The 25,824-nt window shown below is 46.0% G+C and overlaps 1 protein-coding gene and 1 pseudogene across 3 annotated transcripts in view; one reads left to right on the forward strand and one right to left on the reverse strand.

Annotated features, from left to right (window-relative positions):
• Positions 1-25,824, reverse strand: part of il12rb2 (interleukin 12 receptor, beta 2a) — a 66,272-nt gene that overhangs the window by 12,084 nt on the left and 28,364 nt on the right. For 2 of the 3 annotated variants that reach the window (XM_038794430.1, XM_038794432.1), the window contains exons 7-13: positions 23,354-23,493; positions 22,387-22,534; positions 20,728-20,807; positions 13,103-13,346; positions 10,710-10,910; positions 7,107-7,208; positions 6,852-7,004 (exon numbers count right to left, since the gene is read on the reverse strand). In XM_038794430.1, the coding sequence (XP_038650358.1) occupies positions 6,852-7,004; positions 7,107-7,208; positions 10,710-10,910; positions 13,103-13,346; positions 20,728-20,807; positions 22,387-22,534; positions 23,354-23,493 (1,068 nt within the window). The remainder of the gene's footprint in view (positions 1-6,851; positions 7,005-7,106; positions 7,209-10,709; positions 10,911-13,102; positions 13,347-20,727; positions 20,808-22,386; positions 22,535-23,353; positions 23,494-25,824) is intronic. The other variant, XM_038794433.1, reaches the window with a different exon arrangement.
• On the forward strand, positions 4,957-5,540 carry LOC119964663 (annotated as a pseudogene).

The raw sequence follows: 25,824 nt of genomic DNA on the forward strand, positions 1-25,824 counted from the left end.
GGGGTTAGGATCGGGTCGATGGGTGAGTGGATATGAGTAGAGTGCTCTTTCGAAGAGTTGGTGCAGAGACGATGGGCCGAATGACCTCATTCTGCACACTAGGGATTCTATGATTCTATACTCCAGCAGATCCATAGCTGAATGGAGGAGTCCCAAAGATTACTGGCACAGGAGATGTCTCCAGCAATGCGTGATGCTAAGACCAACACTGCTCGGGTGACAACTGGAGTGGAGAGCCTGGTGCACGACGTTCGACCATTAGTGAAGGTGTTCAGCGCGTGGCACAGTTAGTGACGGCCATGGCTGAGGGCCTCGGCAGACTGTCCGACCTGATGGGCGACGTCACCCAATACCAGGCTGACCTTGATGAGGTGCTATGGGACATGTCCCGCTCTCAGATGGGAATGGTCGAAGCGCTGTGGAGCGTGTCCCAGTCACAGGTGGGCATTGCGGATCACTGCAGAGCATGGCCCAATCACTGAAGAGCATCACCAAGGGCATTGACACCATGGTGAAGACATTGGGGAGCCTCCAGGCTGGCAGAGCCAGATGATGAAGGGGCAGCCGAGGCTGAATCCAGCTGCCCCGCTGTCCCAAGGTGAACTCCAGAGCCCTATGGGCACCGATCGGGAGAAAGGGGCGGCAGGTGGCAACCTGGACTCATCCTATGGACTGGCGACGGTGGCCACCAGCTCCCCCGCATTCCACCCCCTCTGATGACAGCCAGCACCCGGGACAGGGCGGCACGGCTGTGCATGTGCCGCCAAGTGCACCGGGGCCCTCTGGCCCCTGAGATCCTAGGGGACACCTGCCACGGGTATCGAAGGCCACAGGTCAAGGTAGGCAGCTGGCTGCCTCCACCTCTGATGTGCATCCTGGGGATACATCCTGACATAGTGGTAGAGCTAGGACGGCCAAGTACACTTCGGGCACTGGGGCGAGGGCGGGGGGTGGGGGTAAGGAATGGAGTATGCGTTACGGGGGGATAATGGGGCGGCACCATCGGTATAGTGGGACACTGGTGTACACTTGGACGAGGAACATTAAAATAACCTCAACACAACCAGTATGACGGGTGACGAAGTGGTTAGCACTGCTACCTCACGGCGCCGAGGAACTGGATTCATTCCTGGCCCCGGTTCACTGTCCGTGTGGAGTTTGCACATTCTCCCCATATCTGCATGGTTCCCAGCCTCACAACCCAAAAAAGATGTGCAGGGTAGGTGGATTGGCCACGCTAAATTGTCCTTTAATTGGAAAAAAAATTGGGTACTCTAAATTTAAGAAAAAAAAAGCAACCAGTATGACGCCTCTGGCTCTTTTGTTCTGCGACGCAGGTTGGCCATGCCCATCCCCCCCAGAGGCGGTTCTCGTTTTTCAACGCGAGTGCAACGAGGCCGGAGAATCACGCCCCATGTAGTGGATATACAGCAGAGTCAATGGGGGCGGGGGGGGGGGGGGGGGGGGGGGGGGGGGGGGGGGGAGGGGGGGGGGAGTTCTTATCTAATCTCCGACTATTGCAAACATCACATTGAAAGTGATCGAGGTGAGTGAGAATAAAAAAGTTGAACTGCGTTTTCACACGGTGACACTGTTTAGCACTGCTGCCTCACAGCGCCAGCGACTTGGGCTCAATTCTGGCCTTGGGTGACAGTCAGTGTGGAGTTCGCACATTCTCCCAGTGTTTGCGTGGGTTTCCTCCCACAGTCCAAAGGTGTGTAGGTTAGGTGGATTGGTTGTGCTAACTTGTCCCTTAGTGTCCAGCGTTATGCAAGTTAAGTTACCAGGGTAGTGGGCCTAGGTAGGGTGTTCTTTTAGAAGGTTGGTGCAGAGCCTATTGGCTGAATGGCCTCCTCCTGCACTGTAGGTGATCTATGATTCACATAATTTGGGGCACAGTACATGGGTTATGCCTTGATGTTACTACTTGGTTTATATACTAAAACAAATCCATTTTCATCCTGAATCCTCATTATTAATGTACTCAGTTAGCTACCGGTGTGAAACATGAATATGATTAGTTGGAGACAGTTGGTTAGTCGATACCGTCCTTCCTGTGACATCATGGATAGGTTTGTGGTGTGCAGGTTCATTCATTATATCCATGCAGGGAAATTCCACACTCACTAGACACTTCTTAAAAAAAAGTATAGATTGTTCTAAGTGGAAATTAGTGGGGAGGGAACTCAAAAGCTTTCAGTGAGTGCCATTAGACAAGGTTCCCTGTAATCCAGCACATAGTTAGTTCATTGAAACCTTGTCTCCCTTCGATTAAAAATTTTTTTTTATAGAGTATCTAATTAATTATTTCCAATTAAGGGGCAATTTAGCGTGGCCAATCTACCTACCCTGCACATCTTTGGGTTGTGGGGCGAAACCTACGCAGAAATGGGGGGAATGTGCAACCTCCACACGTACAGTGACCCAGAGCCGGGATCGAACCTGCGACCTCGGCACCGTGAGGCAACAGTGCTAACCACTGTGCCACCGTGCTGCCCTCCCTTGGACTTCTTTAACAAGCTTTTCTAGATTATAAAAATGTATAACAATGAGTGACAAATACTAACGAGTAAAGTTATTGAACTGCATTCTGAGGGTCATCCAACTACAGATTGTGTGACTATTCAATAAGATGCACTTTCTCTTTAAAAGGTAAACGAAGGTCACATATTTGATCAGACTGGTGTATAAATCATTTTGAAATAAAAGGAATAATTAGTCATTTCAAATAATTAGTCATTTCAAAATGTCACTGTGCATTTGACATAGTCTACTTGGACTTCAGCAAAGTTTTTGACAAGGTTCCACATGGGAGACTGATAGAGAGGGTAAGAGCCCATGGGAGGGTAAGAGCCCATGTGAGGGTAAGAGCCCATGGGAGGGTAAGAGCCCATGTGAGGGTAAGAGCCCATGTGAGGGTAAGAGCCCATGGGAGGGTAAGAGCCCATAGAACATAGAACATAGAACAGTACAGCACAGAACAGGCCCTTCGGCCCTCAATGTTGTGCCGAGCCATGATCACCCTACTCAAACCCACGTATCCACCCTATACCCGTAACCCAACAACCCTCCCCCCCCCCTTAACCTTACTTTTTAGGACCCTACGGGCAATTTAGCATGGCCAATCCACCTAACCCATGTGAGGGTAAGAGCCCATGGGAGGGTAAGAGCCCATGTGAGGGTAACAACCCATGGGAGGGTAAGAGCCCATAGAACATAGAACATAGAACAGTACAGCACAGAACAGGCCCTTCGGCCCTCGATGTTGTGCCGAGCCATGATCACCCTACTCAAACCCACGTATCCACCCTATACCCGTAACCCAACAACCCCCCCCCCTTAACCTTACTTTTTAGGACCCTACGGGCAATTTAGCATGGCCAATCCACCTAACCCATGGGAGGGTAAGAGCCCTTGGGAGTGTAAGAGCCCAATGGGAGGGTAAGAGCCCATGGGAGTGTAAGAGCCCATGGGAGGGTAAGAGCCCAATGGGAGGGTAAGAGCCCATGGGAGTGTAAGAGCCCATGGGAGGGTAAGAGCCCATGTGAGGGTAAAAGCCCATGGGAGGGTAAGAGCCCATGGGAGGGTAAGAGCCCATGGGAAGGTAAGAGCCCATGTGAGGGTAAGAGCCCATGGGAAGGTAAGAGCCCATGGGAGGGTAAGAGCCCATGGGAAGGTAAGAGCCCATGGGAGGGTAAGAGCCCATGGGAGGGTAAGAGCCCATGGGAGGGTAAGAGCCCAATAGGAGGGTAAGAGCCCATGGGAGGGTAAGAGCCCATGGGAGGGTAAGAGCCCATGGGAGGGTAAGAGCCCATGGGATCCAAGGAAATTTGGCAAATTGGATCCAGAATTGACTGAGTGGCAGGAAGCAAAGAGTGATGGTCAAGGAGTGTTTTTCTGACTGGAAGCCTGTGTCCAGTGGGGTCCCACAGGGATAAATGTTGGGGCTCTTGTTGTTTGTGGTTTATATAAATGATTTAGACTGGAATGTAGGAGGGTTGATCAGCAAGTTTGTGGATTATATGAACATTGTTGGGGTGGTAAATAGTGAAGGGGATAGCCTTAGATTGTTGGGGAATATAGACAGGCTGGTCAGATGGGCTATCAGTGGCAAATGGAATTCAATCCAGAGTGTGAAGCCATGCAATTGGACAGGACAAACAAGGCCAGGGTGATGAATGGCAGGGCCCTGGGAAGTACAAAGGATCAGAGGGACTTTGGTGTGCATGTGCACCGACCGGCCCTTTGAAGTAGCAGGGCAGGAGGATACAGTGGTTAAGAAGGCATATGGTATACTTGTCTTTATTAGCCAAGGCATAGAGTTTATGAACGGGATGGTTATGCTGGAACTGTTTCAGTATTGTGTACAGTTCTGGAATCCTCATTTTGGGAGGGATATGCTAACACTGGAAAGAATTTACCAGGACATTGCCTGGCCGGAGAGTTTTAGTTATGAAGAGAGATTGGGGTTGTTTTTCTTGGAGCAGAGGAAACTGAGGGAGGACATGATAGAGATGTACATAAGAAGAGTAGGCAGGAAGAATTTTTCCCCTTTGGTGGAGGGATCAATGACCAGAGGACATAGATTTAAGGAAGGGGCCAGGAGGTTTAGCAGGGATGTGAGGAAAAGCTTTTTCACCCAAAGGGTGGTGGCAGTCCAGAACTCACTGCCTGAAAAGGTAGCGGAAGCAGAGATCCTCATAACATTTAAGAAGTATTTGTGCACTTGTGATGCCAAGGCATACAAGACTATGGGCCAAGTGATAGAAACTGGGATAGAATATTTAGGTGGTTGTTTTGACTGGTGCAGACGCGATGGGCCAAAGGAGCTTTCTGTGCGGTAGACCTCTATGACTCTATCAAAAGTAGCACCAATGAAGTGTGTTAAAAATAATTTTGCCAAGTCAATTGGCCGCTTGTGTAGTGTGAGCCTGACACAGACCAGCCACGGTTAGAAGAGATCCCAATAAGCCTTGGGGCAAGATGTCCTCATATGCATACTTTGTGCAGACTTACCGAACGGAACATAAGAAGAAACACCCTGAAGCCAGCGTCAACTTTGCAGAGTTCTCAAAGAAATGTTCAGAAAGGTGGAAGACCATGTCAAGCAAAGAGAAGTCAAAGTTTGAAGACCTAGCCAAGAGCGACAAGCTCCGTTATGATCATCTTGATCATTGATGAGGCACTACGTCCCTCAAAAGGGGGATAAGAAGAAGTAGGATCCAAATGCCCCCTGAGACCACCGCTCTGAGAAACATCCGAAGATCAAGAGTGAATCTCCTGGAATGCCCATTGGGGACGTTGCAAAGAAGCTGGGAGAGATGTGGTCTATGGTGCAACCCAAGGATAAACTACCATATGAGCAGAAGGCATCCAAGTTAAAGGAGAAGTATGACAAGGAAGTTGCAGCTTATCGTGCCAAATGCATGGGTGAAACTTGTAAGAAACCTGCTGCCAAGCCAGCTCAAGCCACAGAGAAGAAGGAAAAGGAGGAGGAAGATGATGAGGAAGAAGAGGATGGTGATGAAGATGATGATTAAATAAATCCAGATGTAAAAAAAGCTTGATCTATTTTTTTTGCAAAGACAGGAAATGTGATCTCATTTGTAATTTGGATCAATGGCTGAGATGTAAAGAAACCGTGCGGAACTGTGTATTGTTAGTGTTGTATTTTTACACCGCGCAGCCAGACCCTGTACTGTTTTAATTGTAAGTAGTGGATTTTTTAAAGGCATTGCCTTTCAAGAAGCGAGGGACTCCAGAGTGATGGAATGTTATTGTCTATTTAATGTTTTGTGTGGAATTTTCAATGGCAAAGATAGTGAGGATGTTTTTTGGTAATACAGTTAATACCAATTATTTGCAGATATTTTTTGTAGATCTTTTGTCTCTAAATGTGATTGCTAACTTCTCATGTTAGATCGTGAAAGGAATCAATATTTTTTAAATAAAACTGAAACATTAAAAAAAATAATTTTGCCTTTGGAACACCGTGTTGGACTTTTGGAATCCAGCTCATCATGATCTCTACTGGTTTTAATGGTGGTAAGCATGTTATGTTAAATAATTTGCCAAGAGCCTCAGTCCAATTCATAGTACAAAGGCGAGAGGCAATCAGCAATTCAGTGGCATATCTCCTGCACTCAACAATCCACAGCTTCCTTTAGCTCCCTGGTTTCCTGAGGCCCAGGAAAACCAACAATCCAGAATGAAAGCACTGTTCCACTTGTTCTTCTAGCTGTGAATTGGTGACTCAGAACAGATTTTCGATTGGACCTTTTTGGACCAAGTGACTCTTGCTCAGCCACCAAGAATCCATGATGTGAGCGGTCATGTGAACCTCCTTTGTCTCATTAACAATTTAAAAAAAGCCTTTGGTTGGGAAGCCGGAGATAACGATTCATCAATTCAAAACTGTTCCAAAAAAGTAAGCAGAGAAGTTAGGAGACGCAGCTTTACAAGGGGGTTGGTCGAAAGGCTTTCTATAGGGAAAGTTTGAAGAAACGATTGTTCCATCATCATCTAAGGAGAAATTGGATAACTATGTGAAGCAGAGGAAAATCCAGAGCTTTGTGGGGAGAATGCAGCAATTAGATTAGTTTTGGATTGCTCTACCAAAGAACGAACACAGGCACAAAGGGCTGATTGGCTGCCATTTGGGCTGCGAGCTTTCATGTTTCTATACATTTATAATACCTTGAATCCCATTCACAAACTTTGTCTGCAACTATGGGCCTAGGGCAGGAAAGTGGAGTTAATATAGAAGTTGACACATAAATCACATCAAAAACTGGAGAAGACTCGAGGGCTCATATGGTCTACGCCTGCTCTTATTTCTCTGGCATACATACTATAGATTGCAGGCAGTAGCTTGGAATTTTCCTCCTGCAGGTAGATGGTGTAGCTTTCGATGCAACCCTCTTTTTGATCAGGTGGAACATTCTTCCAGGATATTACAGCAGTGTTGTGCTTGATGAAGACTACAGGTCCTGACAGTGGTGCTGCTGAATAAAAAATTGTCAAAAGCCTTGATTAAAATAACATCTCATTACCACCAGCTCATGTCGATTTACTCCAGGGTTGAATTTTGCCACTACTTTAATTACCTTCTTGTGCTGAGTAGCTCTGAGTTGACAGTGGTCTTCCTGCCCTGCCTTCATAAATGGCATAAACGGAGATCCGAAAACAAGTCTTGGGTTTTATATTTTCTGCAATACAACAGGATAATACTTACACCCAAATGTATTTGGTGCTGCCTAATGTACAGGATTAGGAGGGGGGTTGCATGTACTCAGCTCCATAGCCTTTGCACAACAAAAACAATCTATCAATCTTAGTTTTGAAGTTTTCAATTGATATAACCTCAGCATATTTTTTTTGTGTGTAAGGTGCTTCACTCCTGATGGCCAGGATCTGATTTCAACATTCTGTCCCCTTGTTCTGAACTCCTGCGCCAGAGGAAATAATTTCTTGCTATCTGCCTTATAAAATCATTTAATCATCTTCAATTATCTACCCTCATTGCTCATTATCCTTTTCCTGCTGTAGCCTTTCATGTCCCTTTTTATTTGATCAGTGTTATTCGTGTCATTGTTCTTCTGAACTCTCCTCTCTTGCTCCTCCCTAGCTCTGAGTGTGCTACTTCTTGCCTGTATTTTCACTGCGTTCAAGTCAACATGGCTTGACCACACTATAACTCATTGTTTTCCCCATGTTGCCGTTAGGCCTAGGCACTGTAAGGGCACTTTACGAAAGGGACAGATTCAGTCCAGGTGGTCACACTATTCAAGCTGAGAGACGAGGGAGGATTGTGTGACATAGAAAGGAGTTACATAAACTTTCACTTACACTTTCAGTGTACACTTAACCTACACTTTCAGTGTAGCTTTCAGAAACTTACACTTTCAGTATACACTTAACCTATTGTCACATATACTTTGTTTTGTGATATATATTTACTGCCCACACAGAAGCATAAAAGAGGGCTGAATTACCTGACCTTGAACCTGGTGGAAACGGGTCATGAAAATGATGTTCAATCCACCCATTCTCTTCATCACCGTGGCCTTGGCAATGCTCCCCCCACCCCAGCCTATAGCTGTACATGCTTAAGTCAGTCAATAGAGATGCTCATCAGCATTCCATGACATACTATGGAGCAGTCATTTATTCCCATGTCACTATTCAATTCTTGCCTTCTGTTTTTTCCGACACCATCCCAACTCCTGCTAAGTGTTGCCAAACTTTCCTGTTTTGTGTTTCAGATTTCCAGCACCTTTTATACTTTGCTTTTTGAATGAGTCGGGCCTACTAATTTTGGGTGCTGTACTTCTTTTTCCAAGCAAAGATTAACGGTAACCTTATAATTAGTTAAAACTAGGGCAGCACGGTGGCCTAGTGGTTAGCACAACCGCCTCATGGCGCTGAGGTCCCAGGTTCGATCCCGGATCTGGGTCACTGTCTGTGTGGAGTTTGCACATTCTCCCCGTGTCTGCGTGGGTTTCGCCCCCACAACCCCAAAATGTGCAGAGTAGGTGGATTGGCCACGCTAAATTGCCCCTTAATTGGAAAAAATAATTGGGGAATCTAAATTTATAAAAAAAAAAAATAATTAGTTAAAACTCAATCAAAGTAGGGTTCAAAAATGTAAAGGTTGCCCAACAGAATGCTCAATCCCCAGAAGAACAAAGCAACAATAGGTGGGTGTCTTTCTTTGCTGAAATATCAAAAAATACTAACAATCTTTATTGAGACAAGTATGTTTACATTAACACTGCAATGAAGTTACTGTGAAAAGCCCCTAGTCGCCACATTCCGGTACCTGTTTGGGTACACTGAGGGAGAATCCAGAATGTCAAATTACCTAACACCAAGTCTTTTGGGACTTGTGGGAGGAAACCAGAGCACCCGGAGGAAACCCACAAAGTCATGGGGAAAACATGCAGAATCCGCACAGTCACCCAAACCAGGAATCGAACCGGGGACTCAGGCGCTGTGAAGCAACAGTGCTAACCACTGTGCTATCGTGCCGCACATAACCCTGTCATTTGAAGGACTTGGGAAGCAACCCTGTTGAACAAGAGGTCAGACAATGAACTTTGAAGTGTTGCCATACACTAAACAGGGATATAAATCTATCCCGTAACATAGAGAACCTTAAAACCTGAAAACGAACAGACCTCTGGGGCGGAATTCTCCGACCCCCCGCAGGGTCGGGGAATCGCCTGGGGCCGACTTAAATCCCGCCCCCGCCGTGTCCGAAATTCTCCGTCACCCGGGAATCGGCGGGAGCGGGAATCATGCCCCGCCGATTGGCGTGCCCCCCGCGGCGATTCTCCGGCCCGCAATGGGCCAAAGTCCCGCCGCTGACAGGCCTCTCCCGCCGGCGGCAATTGGAGCACCTCTGGTGCCGGCGAGATTGGCGGTGTGAGCGGGACCCTGGGGGGGGGCGCGGGGTGATCGGACCCCGGGGGGGTGCCCCCACGGTGGCCTGGCCCGCGATTGGGGCCCACCGATCGGTGGGCGGGCCAGTGCCGTGGGGGCACTTTTTTCTTCCGCCGCCGCCACGGCCTCCACCATGGAGGAGGCGGAAGAGACCCCCCTACCGCGCATGCGCCGGTGGTGACGTCAGCGGCCGCTGACGCACCGGCGAAGGCCTTTTGGCCAGCCCCGACGCCGGGCGGCGGGAGCCAAAGACTGTTGGTGCCGGTTTTGGCACCGGCCGGTGGAGCGGAAACCACTCCGGCGCTGGCCTAGCCCCGAAAGGTGCAGAGAATTCCGTACCTTTGGGGAGGCCCAACGCCAGAGTGGTTGGCGCCACTCCGCTACGCCGGGACCCCCCGCCCTGCCGGGTAAGGGAGAATCCTGGCCCTGGTCTCTCGTATATAGGCCAGGACTCTCCCCTACCCTGCGGGGCGGGGGGGTATTGGCGTAGCGGAGTGGCGCCAACCACTCCGGCGTCGGACCTCCCCAAAGGTGCGGAATTCTCTGCACCTTTATGGGCTAGGCCCGCGCCAGAGTGGTTTTCGCTCCGCTGGCCGGCGCCAAAACAGGCACCAACAGCCTTTGGCTCTACGCCACCCAGCGTTGGGGCTGGCCGAAAGGCCTTCGGCAGTCCGTGCATGCGTGGTGCGTAAGAGGCCGCTGACGTCACCACCGGCGCATACGCAGTAGGGGAGTTCTCTTCCGCCTCTGCCATGGTGGAGGCCGTGGCGGCGGCGGAAGAAAAAGAGTGCCCCCACGGCACTGGCCCACCCGCTGATCGGTGGGCCCCGATCGCGGGCCAGGCCACCGTGGGGGCACCCGCCGGGGACCGATCGCTCCGTGCCCCCCAGGACCCCAGGGGTCCGCTCGCGCCGCCAATCCCGCCGGCACCAGAGGTGGTTTAAACCACCTCGGGGATTGGCCTGTCAGCGGCGGGACTTCGGCCCATCGCAGGCCGGAGAATAGGCGTGGGGGGGCACGCCGATCGGCGGAGCGTGATTCCCACTCCCGACGATTCCCGGGTGGCGGAGAATTCCGGCCATGGCGTGGGCGGGATTTACGCCGGCCCCGGGTGATTTCTCGACCCTGCGGGGGGTCGGAGAATTCTGCCCATAATTTGGAATTCAGCCTTTTGAAAAAATCATGATGACCCTGAAGGATGCTCAATTGGAACAGATTAGGGAAGAATTTGTTGCTTATTAAAAAAACATAATGACCCACTTTACCTGTTAATGTGGCTGAATGTTTCTGAGGAGGGATTTTAATCCAATTGATATTCAGATTAACTTGGCCATTTACTTCTGCCCATTCCACTACATATCCTTTCACTGGGGCTGACTGGGTGCGTTTTTCTGGCTTCATCCACTTGATTAAGAACTGATTGTTTCCAGCATACATAGCTGAGATGTTTCTTGGTGGAGGAAGATCTGTACATCAAAAAGGCAAGAAAACGTGAGTGGAGTCCTTTAGAGATGTACAAATACAGGTCTTTCTTTGGGCACACAGCATTTATTCAGTGAGTAGTTGTATAATGCAGATTAACCACGAACTGGTCGATCTGTGGCAAGTTATTTCAGCCAGTGGATGGATATCACTGTCAGTGGTCTCAACATTTTAAGACTAGGGAGGGGATATTAGACATTATGATGGTCAGTTCAACGAGTGACAGCAGCTGTAGCATTTTAGCTTTGAATTGGAATCTTGATGCTTGTGACAAAGTGGGAACTTTGCACTGAGCGCTCAACTACAAAAGTTTCTCACTGCAATTCTAAACTTACATGCTAACAACTGAATGAACCACATCTGCACAGCATCTTGCTTTAGTTTAACCTTCTAATTTTGCACAATGGAGTATTTAAATGGTTATTCAACATGCAGTTACACTCCCTCCTCAGTGTTCCACAGTGTTCCTCAGCAGCAATGACCATGGCTATATTGCTTCAGGATGTTTCACCTCCAAGAGTTAGGGAATGGATTTTTTTTTTCATTCATGGGATGTGGGTGTCACTGGCCAGGCCGGCACTTGTTGCCCATCCCTAATTACCCTTCTATTGAGTGGCTTGCTAGGCCATTTCAGAGGGCATTTAAGAGTCAACCGCATTCTGGGGATCTGGAGTCACATGTAGGCCAGGTCAGGCAAGAACGGCAGATTTCCTTCCTTAGATATCAGACAGGGATCCCATTGCTGATTGCTATCCAAAAGTCTCTCCTTCAAGTTTGAAAGCAAGCTCATCTATGGTGTCTCTCATGGTGGAATATCCTGGCAGTATACATTGTCTCGTCTGAAACAGCCCAAGTAATTACTTGGAGAAAGTGCTGCTCCAGTGTTCATAGAAACATATCCCAGCAGAAGTCATAGTTTTCACAAGAGGGGAGAAAATTGCGTAAATAAAATAGCCAAGCATATCTGGGAAACATTCAAGCAGCAAGCTCTGCTGATAGAGGTGTAATATAGTGATTTTTATATGGCTACTGGTAATTTTTTCTTCCTCTCCCATATGTCAAGATCATCCTGGGGTATAATTCCATGGAAGCTGATTGTGCGTGGTTTTTCAGCCGTACCTATTATTAAGGCCTAAGGATCAATCCTGGTCTGCATGGAACTACATGATCTCAGTTGTAACTGAGGAACTCAACACAATTTAATTACAGTGTTACTTTGCGGTCTTGAAGTAATTTAGCTCCAGCGTAGCAAAATGAGAAATTGTGCAGAATATGCTAAAACGTGAAAATATCACTACTTTAATAAACCACCCATCATCTGATTTATCACGAGCAATGCCACGCAACTTGTGCAAATGTTTTTAAAAGATTTCAGACCAGGCTTTGTAAGAGAGGTTTCAATTGCTGTTCAGAATGCCTAGCCCCTCTAAGGAAACTGGGTCTTCTGTTATAAAGGAATTTAAACTGGCTGTCGCAAATTAGCCACTTGGGTCATGTATGGCTCCTGTCTGTTTGCATTTGTTAACTTATCTTACTCGGACCACAAATGATATATGTTCTTTGGAATTTCTCAAGGGAATGGGAATAGGAAGTACTTCTTGTTCAAAAGAACTCTCCTTTATAATGCTATTACGGCAAATTCAACCAATGTCTCTGCACCTTGGATACTATTTAGTACCTTCTGTTGGAATTATTAATGTTAGCTGAGGAAAGAATAATACTCAGTGTGATGCCCAGCATAATTAAATGTTCAGCTACTAGAATCATATAGTCCTAGAAGTTACAGTGCAGAAGGAGGCCATTCAGCCCATTGAGTCTGCACCAGCCCTTGGAAAGAGCACTCTACTTAAGCCCAGGCATCCACCCTATCCCTGTAGCCCCACCTAACCTTTTGGACACTAAGGGCAATCCATCTAACCTACACACCTTTAAAGAATAGTCATTTGCACATGGTGCCGGAGAATTCTGGTGTTTGTAGGCTGGCACGAACCAGGATTTTCAGGAAAAGGTTAGCTGGTTGGGGGTGGGAGAAGAATAGGAGACAATTGAACAAAATAACAATTTGTTAATGTTTCTTTTCAGCTTTTCTTTGAACTGAGAGCTGCCTCTCATTCTCTCAAAACTCCTACAATGTTGTAAGAAAGTCTGGTGTAGAAACCAAATGCCTTTCTGTTACCTGTGGGATATGATATGTGGAGTTGAGTAGGTGGCGAGTTCCCCTTGGAATTGTAAGCAGACACAGTGATGGTACAGCCTGTCCTGGGAATTCCCATAGTGCACCAAGTATTCACAGTCTGCTCTGCCCAGATGGTTGCATTTTTCCTTGTGCTTTTCCAGATGGTTGTGTTTTTCCTTGTGTTTTTCCAAAGTTTTACATTGTAACCCAGGATTCTTCCTCTGCTTTCAAGCAGGTTGAGGGTCTATGATAGTAAAGATTATTTAGTTGATTTTCTCTTCTTTAGGAATGAAGTCTAAAAAGATATCAAAAACATTACTTAAACAAAAATACTGCTTTCTTCCCTCACCAATACTCTCCAGTTCAAGGAAACAAAATAGTCACATTCTGGAACTATTTTTTTTCATCTTAGATGAGATTGGTGCATTTATTTTTGTTGAGGAGATGCGAGGGAATGGAACACTTTCAATTTATACACCCAGCACAATGTCAACATTACAGCCTTCTAAATCAGCGATAAAAATTGTGTCTGAACTTCAGCTCCAGAACAGCGTAATTGTTCACTCCAGTATGCCATCATTATTTCCCAACTCAACCCTTTTGAGTGAGATTACCAAAATGTAGCACCTCAAGACAGTTTTGCTGCATAAACCTTGTCATCACAGTGAGAAAACTCCAAACTAATTTATTTGCCATATGAAGGACCAGACAGAAACCAAAGTCAACATTAAAACTTCTTCTCCATACAGCCAAAACCATCAGGATGTTGGTTTAAATTGTGTAATGGCCCTTCCCGTTGATTCCTTTTTTCCCCTTTTTCTTTATTTTTGTTGTTATCATTTTAATCCACGGATACTTAATGAACATGTATCAATAAGTCAAGCAGCAGGGAGAAGGAGGAATTGAATAAGTTGCAACATAGTATATGATGCTGCGAGCTGTGGACAGCAAGATCCAGACTTCTCGGCATCTGAGAGATGGGATTAATTTCCCAAAATATCGTAATTTCCCCAGTAACAGGTGATGATTGGGTCGTACTCGAGTGGAGTGATTTTCAGAAACTCAAGGAGCTCAGTTTCAATCCTGGACACTCAGGATAAAGAGCCTTCTCCCTCTCCTCTCTCTCTACAGAAAGTCTGAGAGTTGCTGTATTTCGGAAACTGCATGAACCTGTAGTGAAACCATTACAAGCCCCAAACAGAGACCTAGATCTGAAAGCTTACTTTGAAGGAAGATCTATTTAAGAAAAACCACCTGAAACAAAGACTCTTTTTTTCCTTTTACTTATTATAATTCACCACTCCCCTCCCCTCTGTGTTTGTCTGTCTTGTGTGTGTATAGAGAGTGGGGGCAAGTTAAAGTGGGGACTTAGGAATTAGATAATTGTATTTGCTGCATATTTCATTATAGTTCCTGTTATGAATAAAACATAATTGTGTTTACATTTACAAACCTGGTAACTGTAATTATTGGGCAGCCAAGGGCCAAAGATTTTGAGTATTTTTCTTTTTTTTTTAAATTTAGATTACCCAATTGATTTTTTCCAATCAAGGGGCAATTTAGTGTGGCCAATCCACCTACCCTGCACATCTTTGGGTTGTGGGGGTGAAACCCACACAAACACTGGGAGAATGTGCAAACTCAGTGACCCAGAGCCAGGATCGAACCTGGGACCTCGGCGCCATGAGGCAACAGTGCTATCCACTGTGCCACCGTGCTGCCCTGAGTAATTTTCTAAGAATTACTGGTTAATTCAATTATGTTGCGACTCTGGGTTGAGTGGTGCTGGAAATGAACATGTACTAGCCCAGGGTGTCGGAACAATTGATTTTTTTTTTAATTTGCCGGGCAAGGTAAGCATTTATTATTTTTTTAAAAAATCTTTATTCTCCTCCTTTTTCACATTTTCTCCCGAATTTACACCCACCAACAATAAACGATAATCAGCAACAAATATGTCAATCCCATAACAATAACAATGATCCCATCCTCCCACCAAACCCCAAACATCAGCCCGCATGTTTACATAAACAAATGACAAAAAGGAATCAGGGATTACCCATCGTCACCCTTAATACACACAGCCCCCCCCCCCCGCCCCCCCCCCCCCCCCCCCCACCCTCCCACCCACCCTCCCAACTAATGTTCGATGTTATCCATTTCTTGAAAGTGCATAATAAATAATGCCCAAAACTTGTAGAACCCCTCTGTCCTTCCCCTCAGTTCAAACTTAACCTTCTCAAGGGTCAAGTATTCCAACAGATCCCCCCACCACGCCAGGGCACAGGGTGGAGAGGCTGCTCTCCATCCCAGCAGGATCCGCCTTCGGGCGATCAACGAGGCGAAGGCAATGATATCTGCCTCCGCCCCCGTTTCCAACCCTGGAAGGTCCGACCCCCCGAATATGGCCTCCCGGGACCCAGGTCTAGTTTCATGTGCACGAACTTGGAAATTACCCTAAAAACCTCCTTCCAGTAATCCTCTAGTTTCGGACAGGACCAAAACATATGAACGTGATTAGCGGGCCCTCTGCAACACTCACACACATCTTCTACTCCTTCAAAGAATCGGCTCATCCTCGCCCTTGTGAGGTGTGCGCTGTATACCACCTTCAGCTGTATCAGCCCCAACCTCACACATGAGGTGGAGGCATTCACTCTCCGGAGCACCTCACACCAGACCCCCTCCTCTATAACCTCTCCCAACTCTTCCTCCCACTTTGCTTTGATCCCTTCCAGTAGTGCCTTATCCTCTTCCAAAATAGCTCCGTACACCGCTGACACTACCCCCTTCTCCAGTTCCCTTGTCGTCAGCACCTCCTCCCGCAAAGTGGAGGCCAGTTCCTCCGGGAAGCTCTGTATCGCCTTTCTGGCAAAATCTCAAACCTGCATGTATCTAAACATTTCTCCCTGCTCCAGCCCATACTTCACTTCCAGCTCCTTCAATCCTGCAAACCGACCCCTAAGAAACAAATCTTTTAGTGTCTTAATCCCCTTCTCTTCCCATTTCCGAAAACTTCCATCCCACCTCCCTGGCTCAAATCTGTGGTTCCCCCGAATTGGCATTTCCCTTGACCCTGCCCCCAACCCGAAACTGCCGCCAGATTTTCAATGAAGCTATTATAACTGGACTCCCTGAGTGTTTCCCCGGAGCTATCGGGAGCGGCACTGTTGCTAGTGTTTTCAGACCCCCTGCACAAACTCTCCTCCATTCTGACCCACTGGGAATCAACCCCTCTGACCCAGCTCCGCACCTTCTCCACATTCGCTGCCCAGTAGTAGTACATCAGGTTCGGGAGACTCAAACCCCCTGCCTGCCTTCCCCTCTGTAGCAGCACCTTTCTCACTCTGGCCACCTTCCCTCCCCATATGGCAAGAATTTATTACTGATCCCTAACTGCCCTTGAGGTGGTAGTGGTGAGCTGCCTTCTTGAACTACTAAAGTCCACATAGTCTGGGCACACCGCAAAAGCTATTAGGGAGGTGTTCCAGGAATTTGACACAGCAACAATGAAGGTACAGTAATATTTTTCCAAGTCAGGATGGTGAGTGACTTGAAAATGAAAATCGCTTATTGTCACGAGTAGGCTTCAATGAAGTTACTGTGAAAAGCCCCTAGTCGCCACATTCCGGCGCCTGTCCGGGGAGGCTGATACAGGAATCGAACCGTGCTGCTGGCCTGCTTGGTCTGCTTTAAAAGCCAGCGATTTAGCCCAGTGAGCTAAATCAGCCCCTGATTTGGGGGGGACTTGGAGGGGAGCTTGCAGATGGTGGTGTTCCTATGTATCTGTTGGGGCTGTTTAGCACAGGGCTAATTCGCTGGCTTTGAAAGCAGACCAAGGCAGGCCAGCAGCACGGTTCAATTCCCGTAACAGCCTCCCTGAACAGGCGCCGGAATGTGGCGACTAGGGGCTTTTCACAGTAACTTTATTTGAAGCCTCCTTGTAACAGTAAGCGATTTTCATTTTTCATTTCTTCTGCCCTGGTCCTTCCTAATGGTGGAGGTTGTAGATTTGGAAGGTATCGTTGAATTTTCCCCTTTCAGGATTGAAATTAAGAAACACTTCTTCATTCAAAGGATGATGAAAATTTGGAACTTCCTTCCATAAATGGCAATTGAAATTATCAGTGGTTCTGTGAGTCTATGAATTGTTTATTTTTAAAGTCTAAATTGACAGATGTTTGTTAAACCAAAGGATATGGACTAAAGGAAAGTACACAGAGTTAGGAGGCAGATCAGCCATGACCTTGTTGAGTGATGGAACAGGCCCAGGAGGCTTAATGGCTTGCTCATGTTCCTGTGTTCTGCTGTACCAATGGGAGTACATCTCCAACTTGTTCACTCATCAGAAAAATGGTATGTGCTTAGTAGGCAATCTGTCTCTTTCTGTTTAATAATTCTGCAGTCTGTTCTTTTCAACTTCCTCTTTTATTCTTTCTAAAGGTTTTAAAGACACGCAGTGGTACCTGCTCTTCCTCCTCCTTTGCCATCATTCTGCTGAAATTGAAACTGCATTTACCAGCTCCTCAAAACTACAGCCTTTAACATAAGCTCGGCATCACCCAACATTATTTCCCAGATTTACCTCTTGTTTTTAAAATCTTTGGAACTCTGATGGTTTGATTCATTTAATCTTTCAATTAGGAACTTGAAATACAAAATCAGGCTGATTGAAGGATATTGTGCTAAATATGCAGAGTGCTTCTCTTTCCTACATATTGTTCTTCTTTCAAGATAAACTAATGTCAATGATTGAAACTCAACGCCAGCCAGTGTCATTATTTAAACTGACAGGAGGTAAGTGTTATTTAGATGTAAGTAGGCTGAATTAAAGCTGTGAACACTGGAAGAAATTAAATGTATAAAAATTGCAAAACTCAAATGGAAGACAGTCTTTCCACGAAGTAGCGGATACAAGAAATAGACATCAAATAGACATCTAACTAAATCGGTCAAAAGTGAATTGATGGACTTCTGGTGGTGGGGATATGCTGAGCGGTTGCAGGATAGGTTGCTCTCTTCTGGGAAACTTAGAAATAGGCACTTTTAGCCCAAGAAACGGCTGCTAAGACAACCCCCCCCCCCCCCCCCTTCTCAAACCTAACATAGATGTGGAGGTATGCCCTCAAATGCACAAAGGGGCTGAAAGGACGACAAGATCAGCAAAAGCCAGGAGAGAAAGGTCGATGCGGTGGATACAAGGAGCAAAGCGGAACAGGACGGGGAGTGAGCCAGATCACCAACACTAACCCTGGTTACCCGCCAATAGGCCAGTGGATGGAACTCCTAACGCCTTAAACATAGAGATGCCATAAAGAAGGAGATCATGGCGCCAATGAAATTGGCAGTCGCAGATGCATTGGCCCCCTTCAAGGTGGCGATGGAAAGGATGGAGCGGTGGTTGAAGACGCAGGAGGTGACGGTGTGGGAGCTTGAGAAGGCGGCTACCGATGAAGGTGACCGGACCGTTTCATTGGAAGCGGAGGTGACAAGGTTGGTGGCGGCGCAGGGAACATTCAGGGAGAAGGTGGAGGACCAAGAGATCCAGTCACGTCATTAAAACGTGTGAATCATGTCTACTGGAGAGCACCAAATGCAGAAACCCCACAGAATATATGGCGCAAATGCTGGGTAAGCTGGTCGGGGGCGAATGCTTCCCATGGCCCCCAGAAGTTGATAAGGCCCATAGGCCACTTTGGCAGAGATCAAAATGGGCGGCATGGTAGCACAGTGGTTAACACTGTTGTTTCACAGCGCCAGGGTCCCAGGTTCGATTCCTGCTTGGGTCACAGTCTGTGCAGAGTCTGCAAGTTCTCCCCGTGTCTGCGTGGATTTCCTCCGGATGCTCCGGTTTCCTCCCACAAGTCCCGAAAGACATGCTTGATAGGTGAATTGGACATTCTGAATTCTCCCTCAGTGTACCCGAACAGGTGCCAGAGTGTGGCAATTAGGGGATTTGCACAGTAACTTCATTGCAGTGTCATTGTAAACCTAATAAAAATTATTATTATTAATGATATCCAGCTCTACCTCACCATTTTGACTACTCTGATGTTATAAATGATCAGAGGTTTCTCTGGGATAGTTCCCTCAATGCTTGAAGTCACAGATACATACTTCTTATACAGTTAGTCAGTACACGCAACATTCCAATCTTGTATTATTAAACATATCACCCAAAAGCTCGATTGTTACATCCTAGCTAGGGACCGTCTATCCTTCTAACAAGTAAACAACCTTGCTGGCGCGTTCTGTTGATCTTAGGTCTTGAGGTAGAGCATTTGACTAGCTCGTGCTCTTTACTCTAATGCAGAAGTGTTCAATCGACCCCCCCTTTTATTAAATCTATTCATTCCCCTGTACAATGTTTTTTGATTGCTAGTTATGTCATTACTGTGGCAGGTTTCTTGAGGTCTGCCAACTCCTTTTTTACTTGAAGACAACTCTTTTGGGTGGTGTCCATAGCAGTGACCTGTCAGCACCTTCTGTCAGGCTTGGTCTACCGGTTGCTTCTGGGGTGAGGTTTGCTTACTTTCAAAGAACCCTTTTTATCTTCACTTCCTGCAGCATCCAGTGGCTCATTGGCAAGAGGGTCTCCCTTTTCTTATGAATTTTCACTACAAATCTTTTCCTACTGTCCCATGTGAGACTGCTATTGTATAAATGGCTGGTCAAACCAGTTAGGTGTTCATCAGCTATTGATCTTGTGTACACACTGTGTTAGACAGCCCAGTCCTCAGACAGGAGTTCACACAAAATCCCTACATATCTGCATTACAACAAATAACATCACTTTATTGCTGTAAAGACTAATAGATTGGCTTCCTATGGCAAAATGTACCCATACAAAAAATTTGTACAAACACACTGCCTATTGAATGGCTTACTTTGCATAGTCATACTGGTGCAATGACACAAAAGCACACTAAAGCCTAGGACTACAATCATTACAGCAAATTCTTCTCACACAAATCCCAGTGCACAATGCATATTCAATTACTAAAGCTCAAGTTAGTGTAGATAGTAAATATTTCTATCACAGTAGGTGCTCCTTAAACCACCAACTTATCAAGACTTCTTCTCCAATACATAATAGAAGGGAGCAGAGCTGATCTAAAGTCTCCAGGAATCATTTCCATTTATGGGGGCATCATTGACTAAGAGAGCTTTGAGGGAGTAGCAAAATGGTAAAAGATCAAGTCTAGGATCAAGATTTTCCAGCCACTCACAATGGGTTTCCCAGCAGCAGAGGTGGCTCCCCATTGGTTGTTGGTGGGACCTACTACTCCCGCTGAAGTTGATGGCTACTTGCAATGCTCGCTGGCAGTGCTGCCAGGGGGTGGGGTCGCTTTCGGCAGAACTGGAAGATCCTGCCAGTGGGAAGGGCCAAAAAAGAACGGCCGAGAACTGTTTGTCCACTGGCCACCTGATCATGGGCTAATCCAGCCAGTAAAGCACATGGGACATCTGGTTTGGTATTCAATGGGCTATAGTTTTCCTGTGAAACTAATTATGAATCACAAAGTGAATCCCTTCAACATTACTCTTACTCATAGTTACCTGGTAAGTAAAACAGACAAATACTTTCCGAATGACTCATTGATTTAGTAATTGAAAACTCTTACCTTCCAGAAGAGAGTCACTTGCAGGTTGTTAGGACCTGACGAATCTATGGTATACCAGACATCCAGTTGTCCTATGGGAACTATGCAATGACAAAAAAGAAACCAACTGAAATGACATTATAACCTGAAGTTAAAGTTAATGTATATTCATTCCAAATGCCTATTATTTCATAGACTTCACTGAATGGATTGGATTCCTCTTCAGCACAGTAATCCTCCACTCGCAGTTTTGAGCGTGATAAAATAAATTTCAGCCAGCATCATGCACATAGAACACAGAGTGCAGAAGAAGGCCATTCGGCCCATCGAGTCTGTACCAACCCAGTTAAGCCCCCACTTCCACCCTATCCCCCTAACCCAATAACAGCTGCTCAACCTTTTTGGACACTAAGGGCAATTTAGCATAGCCAATCCACCTAACCTGCACATCTTTCGACTGTGGGAGGAAACCGGAGCACCCGGAGGAAACCCACGCAGACACGGGGAGAATGTGCAGACTCTGCACAGACAGTCACCCAGTGGGGAATCAAACCTGGGACCCTGGCACTGTGAAGCCACAGTGCTAACTACTATGCTACCATGCTGCCCATATGGGTACAATGTCATTAACATATCCAATATGATGGCCTGGGTTAGATAGTTCCAAAGTTACCCATTTGCTAGTTTCTTAAGTGGCAGTGACTACCCCTCCTCGCAAAATATTGACAAAATCTCCTGCAACAAGCAAGGATTATGCTGCATATTTGCTGTGACTACTCCATCTATGGCATGCTGCATTTAGTACATTCATAGAACGCATTCTGATGTGTGCATGAATTTCATTAAAAAAAAACGTCAGTATGCGTGCTTTGGTTATTAAGTATACACCAGAACTGTCAAGAATTGAGTTACATCCACTGAACTCCAGAGTATCTGCTGACCACATTGTAACTGTATTACTGTATCACAGAGTCAATTGATTTAATAATGAAATAAATTTTAAAGGCCTTTCACACCTTTCGTCAAATTATTCATTTGTGCATCATTTAGAAACTAACAACGTCAGTGTTCTGTTTTGTCTTTGATCAGGAGCTGCCTGCATCAGGAGACAGTGTGAAAGTACAGTGTGGGTTACCTACAAGCAGGCACCTAGTGCGCACTGATCCCTGAAAAACACACCCTAGGATTTTGTTTACTCATCTAGAAAGCTTTCAGTCTTTCAAAGGGTTTGTTCTATAAACATTCCGGTGCCTCATCTGAGAAATACTGTTCTTTACACATGAGCCAGTACAGTGAACATTGACAAAACATTTGACTATTAGGACCACAATCCTCGCTGCCTCACCCAACTTTCCAAATGCATGTTACAGGAGGCCCAGGGATAATTATTAAGAGCAGGATCTCAGGGACACTATTGTCTTGCCCCACCAGTTAATTCAATCCAAACGAAGGAACAAAACCACGCCTATCTTTACCACCACATTTACCCACTGAGATTATGGCAAAGACGTTCTCTAAATTCCTTTTGTCTGAATTTTTTCCACTCAAGCAGCTTATAAAGTCATACTTAAGAAATGGCATCTCCACAACTAGATGGTACAATGGTTACACAATAAAGGAATCATTTCAGAGTTGATGCAAAATAAATCCAAACAACATAGCAATAGAGGGGAACTCTACCTGTCTCTGGTGTCTTGCTTACAAAGGAAGGGCTCCAGTCACTCCAGAGTCCTCCGGTGTAATGAAATTTAGAGCGAACCTGGAACTTGTATTCTGTGAAATGATCCAAATCGGTCACTTTGCAACTTGTTGAATTGACTAAGAATGTCTGAAACCAAAGCAGAAAGGAGTAAAATGCTTTAGCAAAGAATGAAGGAGTATTGAACCGCACACAAACTTGCTCATTCTGCCTTTAAAATATAACCTATTTTCATTACATTCTTTGCAAGATTTGGTAGTTGCTTTTAATTGGTGGAATGAATGGGAGCAATGTGATTGATGGCATATGATAGATTCTGTAGTCAATTGCATATTACAGATGGAAACAGGGGAAGTTGGACACCAATCACGGGAACACATATGTTTATCCTCCACATCTTCCTCAAGCTGCTGGACAGGCAACATAGGTACAGCACACTGCCCCTCAACTCCTGCTTAGATCCTTTATTGTAGGAGGATTGGTGGGTAAGTGCCATTTATCATTGGTACAACCTGGCTTCTCTCCATTGTTTCCATGGAAACCCCATTGTACCGTGCTTGAAGGGAGGTGGGAAAAATGGCATGGCAAATGTCAACAGTAGTTGGCAGGAGCATAAAAAAAAGCCCTAAATTGGTGTAGAAGCAAGGATTTCAGAAATCTTCGAAATGTCTAGCATGTGTTATAATGCTGAATGTCCATTTTTTATGTGTACGAGATGAAAAGTGGAGAGGCAATGTTACTGCCCGAACGGTCTGAGTCAGAAAAACCAATGGAGAATAAAGACGTGAGAACGTGGTGGGAATCCAATGTAGCTAATCTAGATTACATATTTCACCCAAATACTTCTGGAAAAGCAAACTTTACTTGGTGAGAAATCTTGCCTTTTCCAAGTGATCATATGGACACACTACAAGTGGAATAGCCAATTTAAAAGTAAATAAATGTTACCTTTTCCCATTTGCTGTAAGTACTTTGACAGTGGATTTCAAACATCTTTGTGTTCTGACAGTCCTGCCAATATACCATACTAATTGTCGGTGAACTGCTGCTGAACTCAACCTTACTGATATTGGGAGGATTGGGTTTCACTGAAAACAAATCAATTTGAAGCTATAGTTACTCTATTGACTTCAATATATTGATTTATAAATATGATCAGACACTGATTAAATATAGAAATAACTATGTGCACGGCTTCCAACTGACAGCATTGTGTAAAGTCCCAAAACATATGCTGTGGGGTAGCCACACTGAAGGCATGGAAAAAGATGAAGCAACATTTCAGTCTGACCAGGATGTCCCCCATGGCCCCTATCCGTGAAAACCACAAATTCCCACCAGCCACACTCGACACCACTTTCAAAAAATAGACTCAGGATGGGGAGACATTAACAGTTAGGGACTTTTAAATGGGGGATAGACTAGCAACACTGAGCAAGCTAATGGAAGACCAGGAATTACAAACAGGACAGGAGCTTCAGGTGAAGCTCTTTCTCCTCAAGGAGACGGTATGTTACCCCAGGGCCCTGAGAATCACTCTATTAGAGGACCTGATAAACATGCACAGTAAGGAAGGGGGGAACTGTAGGAAAATCTATGGACAGCGACTGGACAGGACGAGACTACCACTGGACGAAGCTAGCTGAAAATGGGGAGACAAACAGGGGGCAGAAGTGGCTGGGGACTGTGGCGCGAAGCACTGAGCTGGGTCAAACCCACCTCCTCCTGCACAAGGCTCAGTCTCATGCAGTTTAAAGTGGTGCACAGAGCGCACCTGACCAGAACTCGAATGAACAGGTTCTTCCTGGAGGTGGAAAATAAATGTCACGGTGCCAGGGAGGCCCGGCCAACTATACCCACGTGTTCTGGGCTTGCCCCAGACTTGCTGGGTTCTGGACAATCTTTTTCGAGGCAATGCCCAAGGTGGTAGCGGTGAGGGTGGAAACGTGCCCGAGAGTGACAATCTTCGGGGTATCAGAGCAGCCAGAACTACACATGGGGAAGGGGGCCGACGCCCTTGCTTTCGCTTCCCTAATCGCACGCTGGAGAATCCTGCACAGCTGGCAATCAGCAGCACCACCCACAGCTGCAGACTGGCTCGCTGACCTGGCGGAGTTTCTCCATCTGGAGAAGATCAAGTACACCATCCGAGGGTCGGACGAGGGCTTCCTCAAAGCAATTTATCGGCGTGTTCGAGGCCAACAGCGATTAAGGAAATAAGGAAAGGGGGAGAGCAGACAAAAACACATAAAACTAAGAGGTACAAAAAGGGAAGGGGGAGGAAATAAGGAGCAAACATGGGGGAATCACAGGAAGAAGCATGGAATATGGGGAGGGAGAGGGGTCACGAACTCACAAGGCCTGCAACAAAAAACGCAGAAGGAAGGGGGAGCGGAAATGGGAAAACAAGCTCAGTAATAGAACACCCAGAGCAGAAGAGGGGGATAACAAGGAGGAGTCAGGGAGGGGAAGTTGGGGGGGGGGGGGAGATGATATATCAAGAAGGATTGTACGTACATAAGAACTGTATAAATTGTAAATAACGGATGCAAAGTTTTATGATTTAAATTGAAAATGCCACTTAAAGTACTTGAAAAAAAAATGCTGTGGGATGGTTTCATACAAATGCTTGGGGTGCTCATCAGAAATTGTTTACCTGCTATTATAAACATATCAAAGTGAAAGTCATTTGAAAGTCATGTGATTACAATGTCACAAAATCAATTCCGATGAGCAAGGCAGTTGGGACAATCCACAGAAAGGCCTAATTGTCCATCAGGGCATCCAGCTGTTTCTCAGACAATTATATTCATTAAGCTACCCAGTGGTCCATTCCAGTAGCTGATGATTCTTTATGTTACAAAATTTTGAACAGCTGCATTTCACTAATTTGAACTTGTGGACAGTTATCCAATCACAGTTTAATTTGAAATGGAGTTCTTGAACTATCTTTTACTACCTTCCATAAGCTCCATAAGGTTCCCTTAATTTCACCTTTCGGAAAAGCCTCTCGAAAAAGCATCCTCAGAATCTCCGGCCTGGCTTTCTGACCCCATCTTTGGCAAAAGATCATGCTCTCCTCCCTCCAAAATACCACCCACTTCCAATCCTAAGACCATAAGACATAAGAGCAGAATTAGGCCACTCGGCTCATCGAGTCTGCCCTGCCATTCAATCATGGCTGATATTTTTCTTATCCCCATTCTCCTGCCTTCTCCCAATAAACCCCTGATCCCCTTATTGATCAAAAACCTAACTATCTCTGTTTTTAAAGACACTTAGTGATTTGGCCTCCACAGCCATCTGCGGCAAAGAGTTCCACAGATTCACCACCTTCTGGCTAAAGAAATTCCTCCTCATCTATGTTTTACAAGGATCGTCCCTTTAGTCTGAGATTGTATTCTCTGGTTCCAGTTTTT

Source organism: Scyliorhinus canicula, chromosome 4 (genome assembly GCF_902713615.1).
Source record: "Scyliorhinus canicula chromosome 4, sScyCan1.1, whole genome shotgun sequence".
In the NCBI taxonomy this organism is placed as follows: domain Eukaryota; kingdom Metazoa; phylum Chordata; class Chondrichthyes; order Carcharhiniformes; family Scyliorhinidae; genus Scyliorhinus; species Scyliorhinus canicula.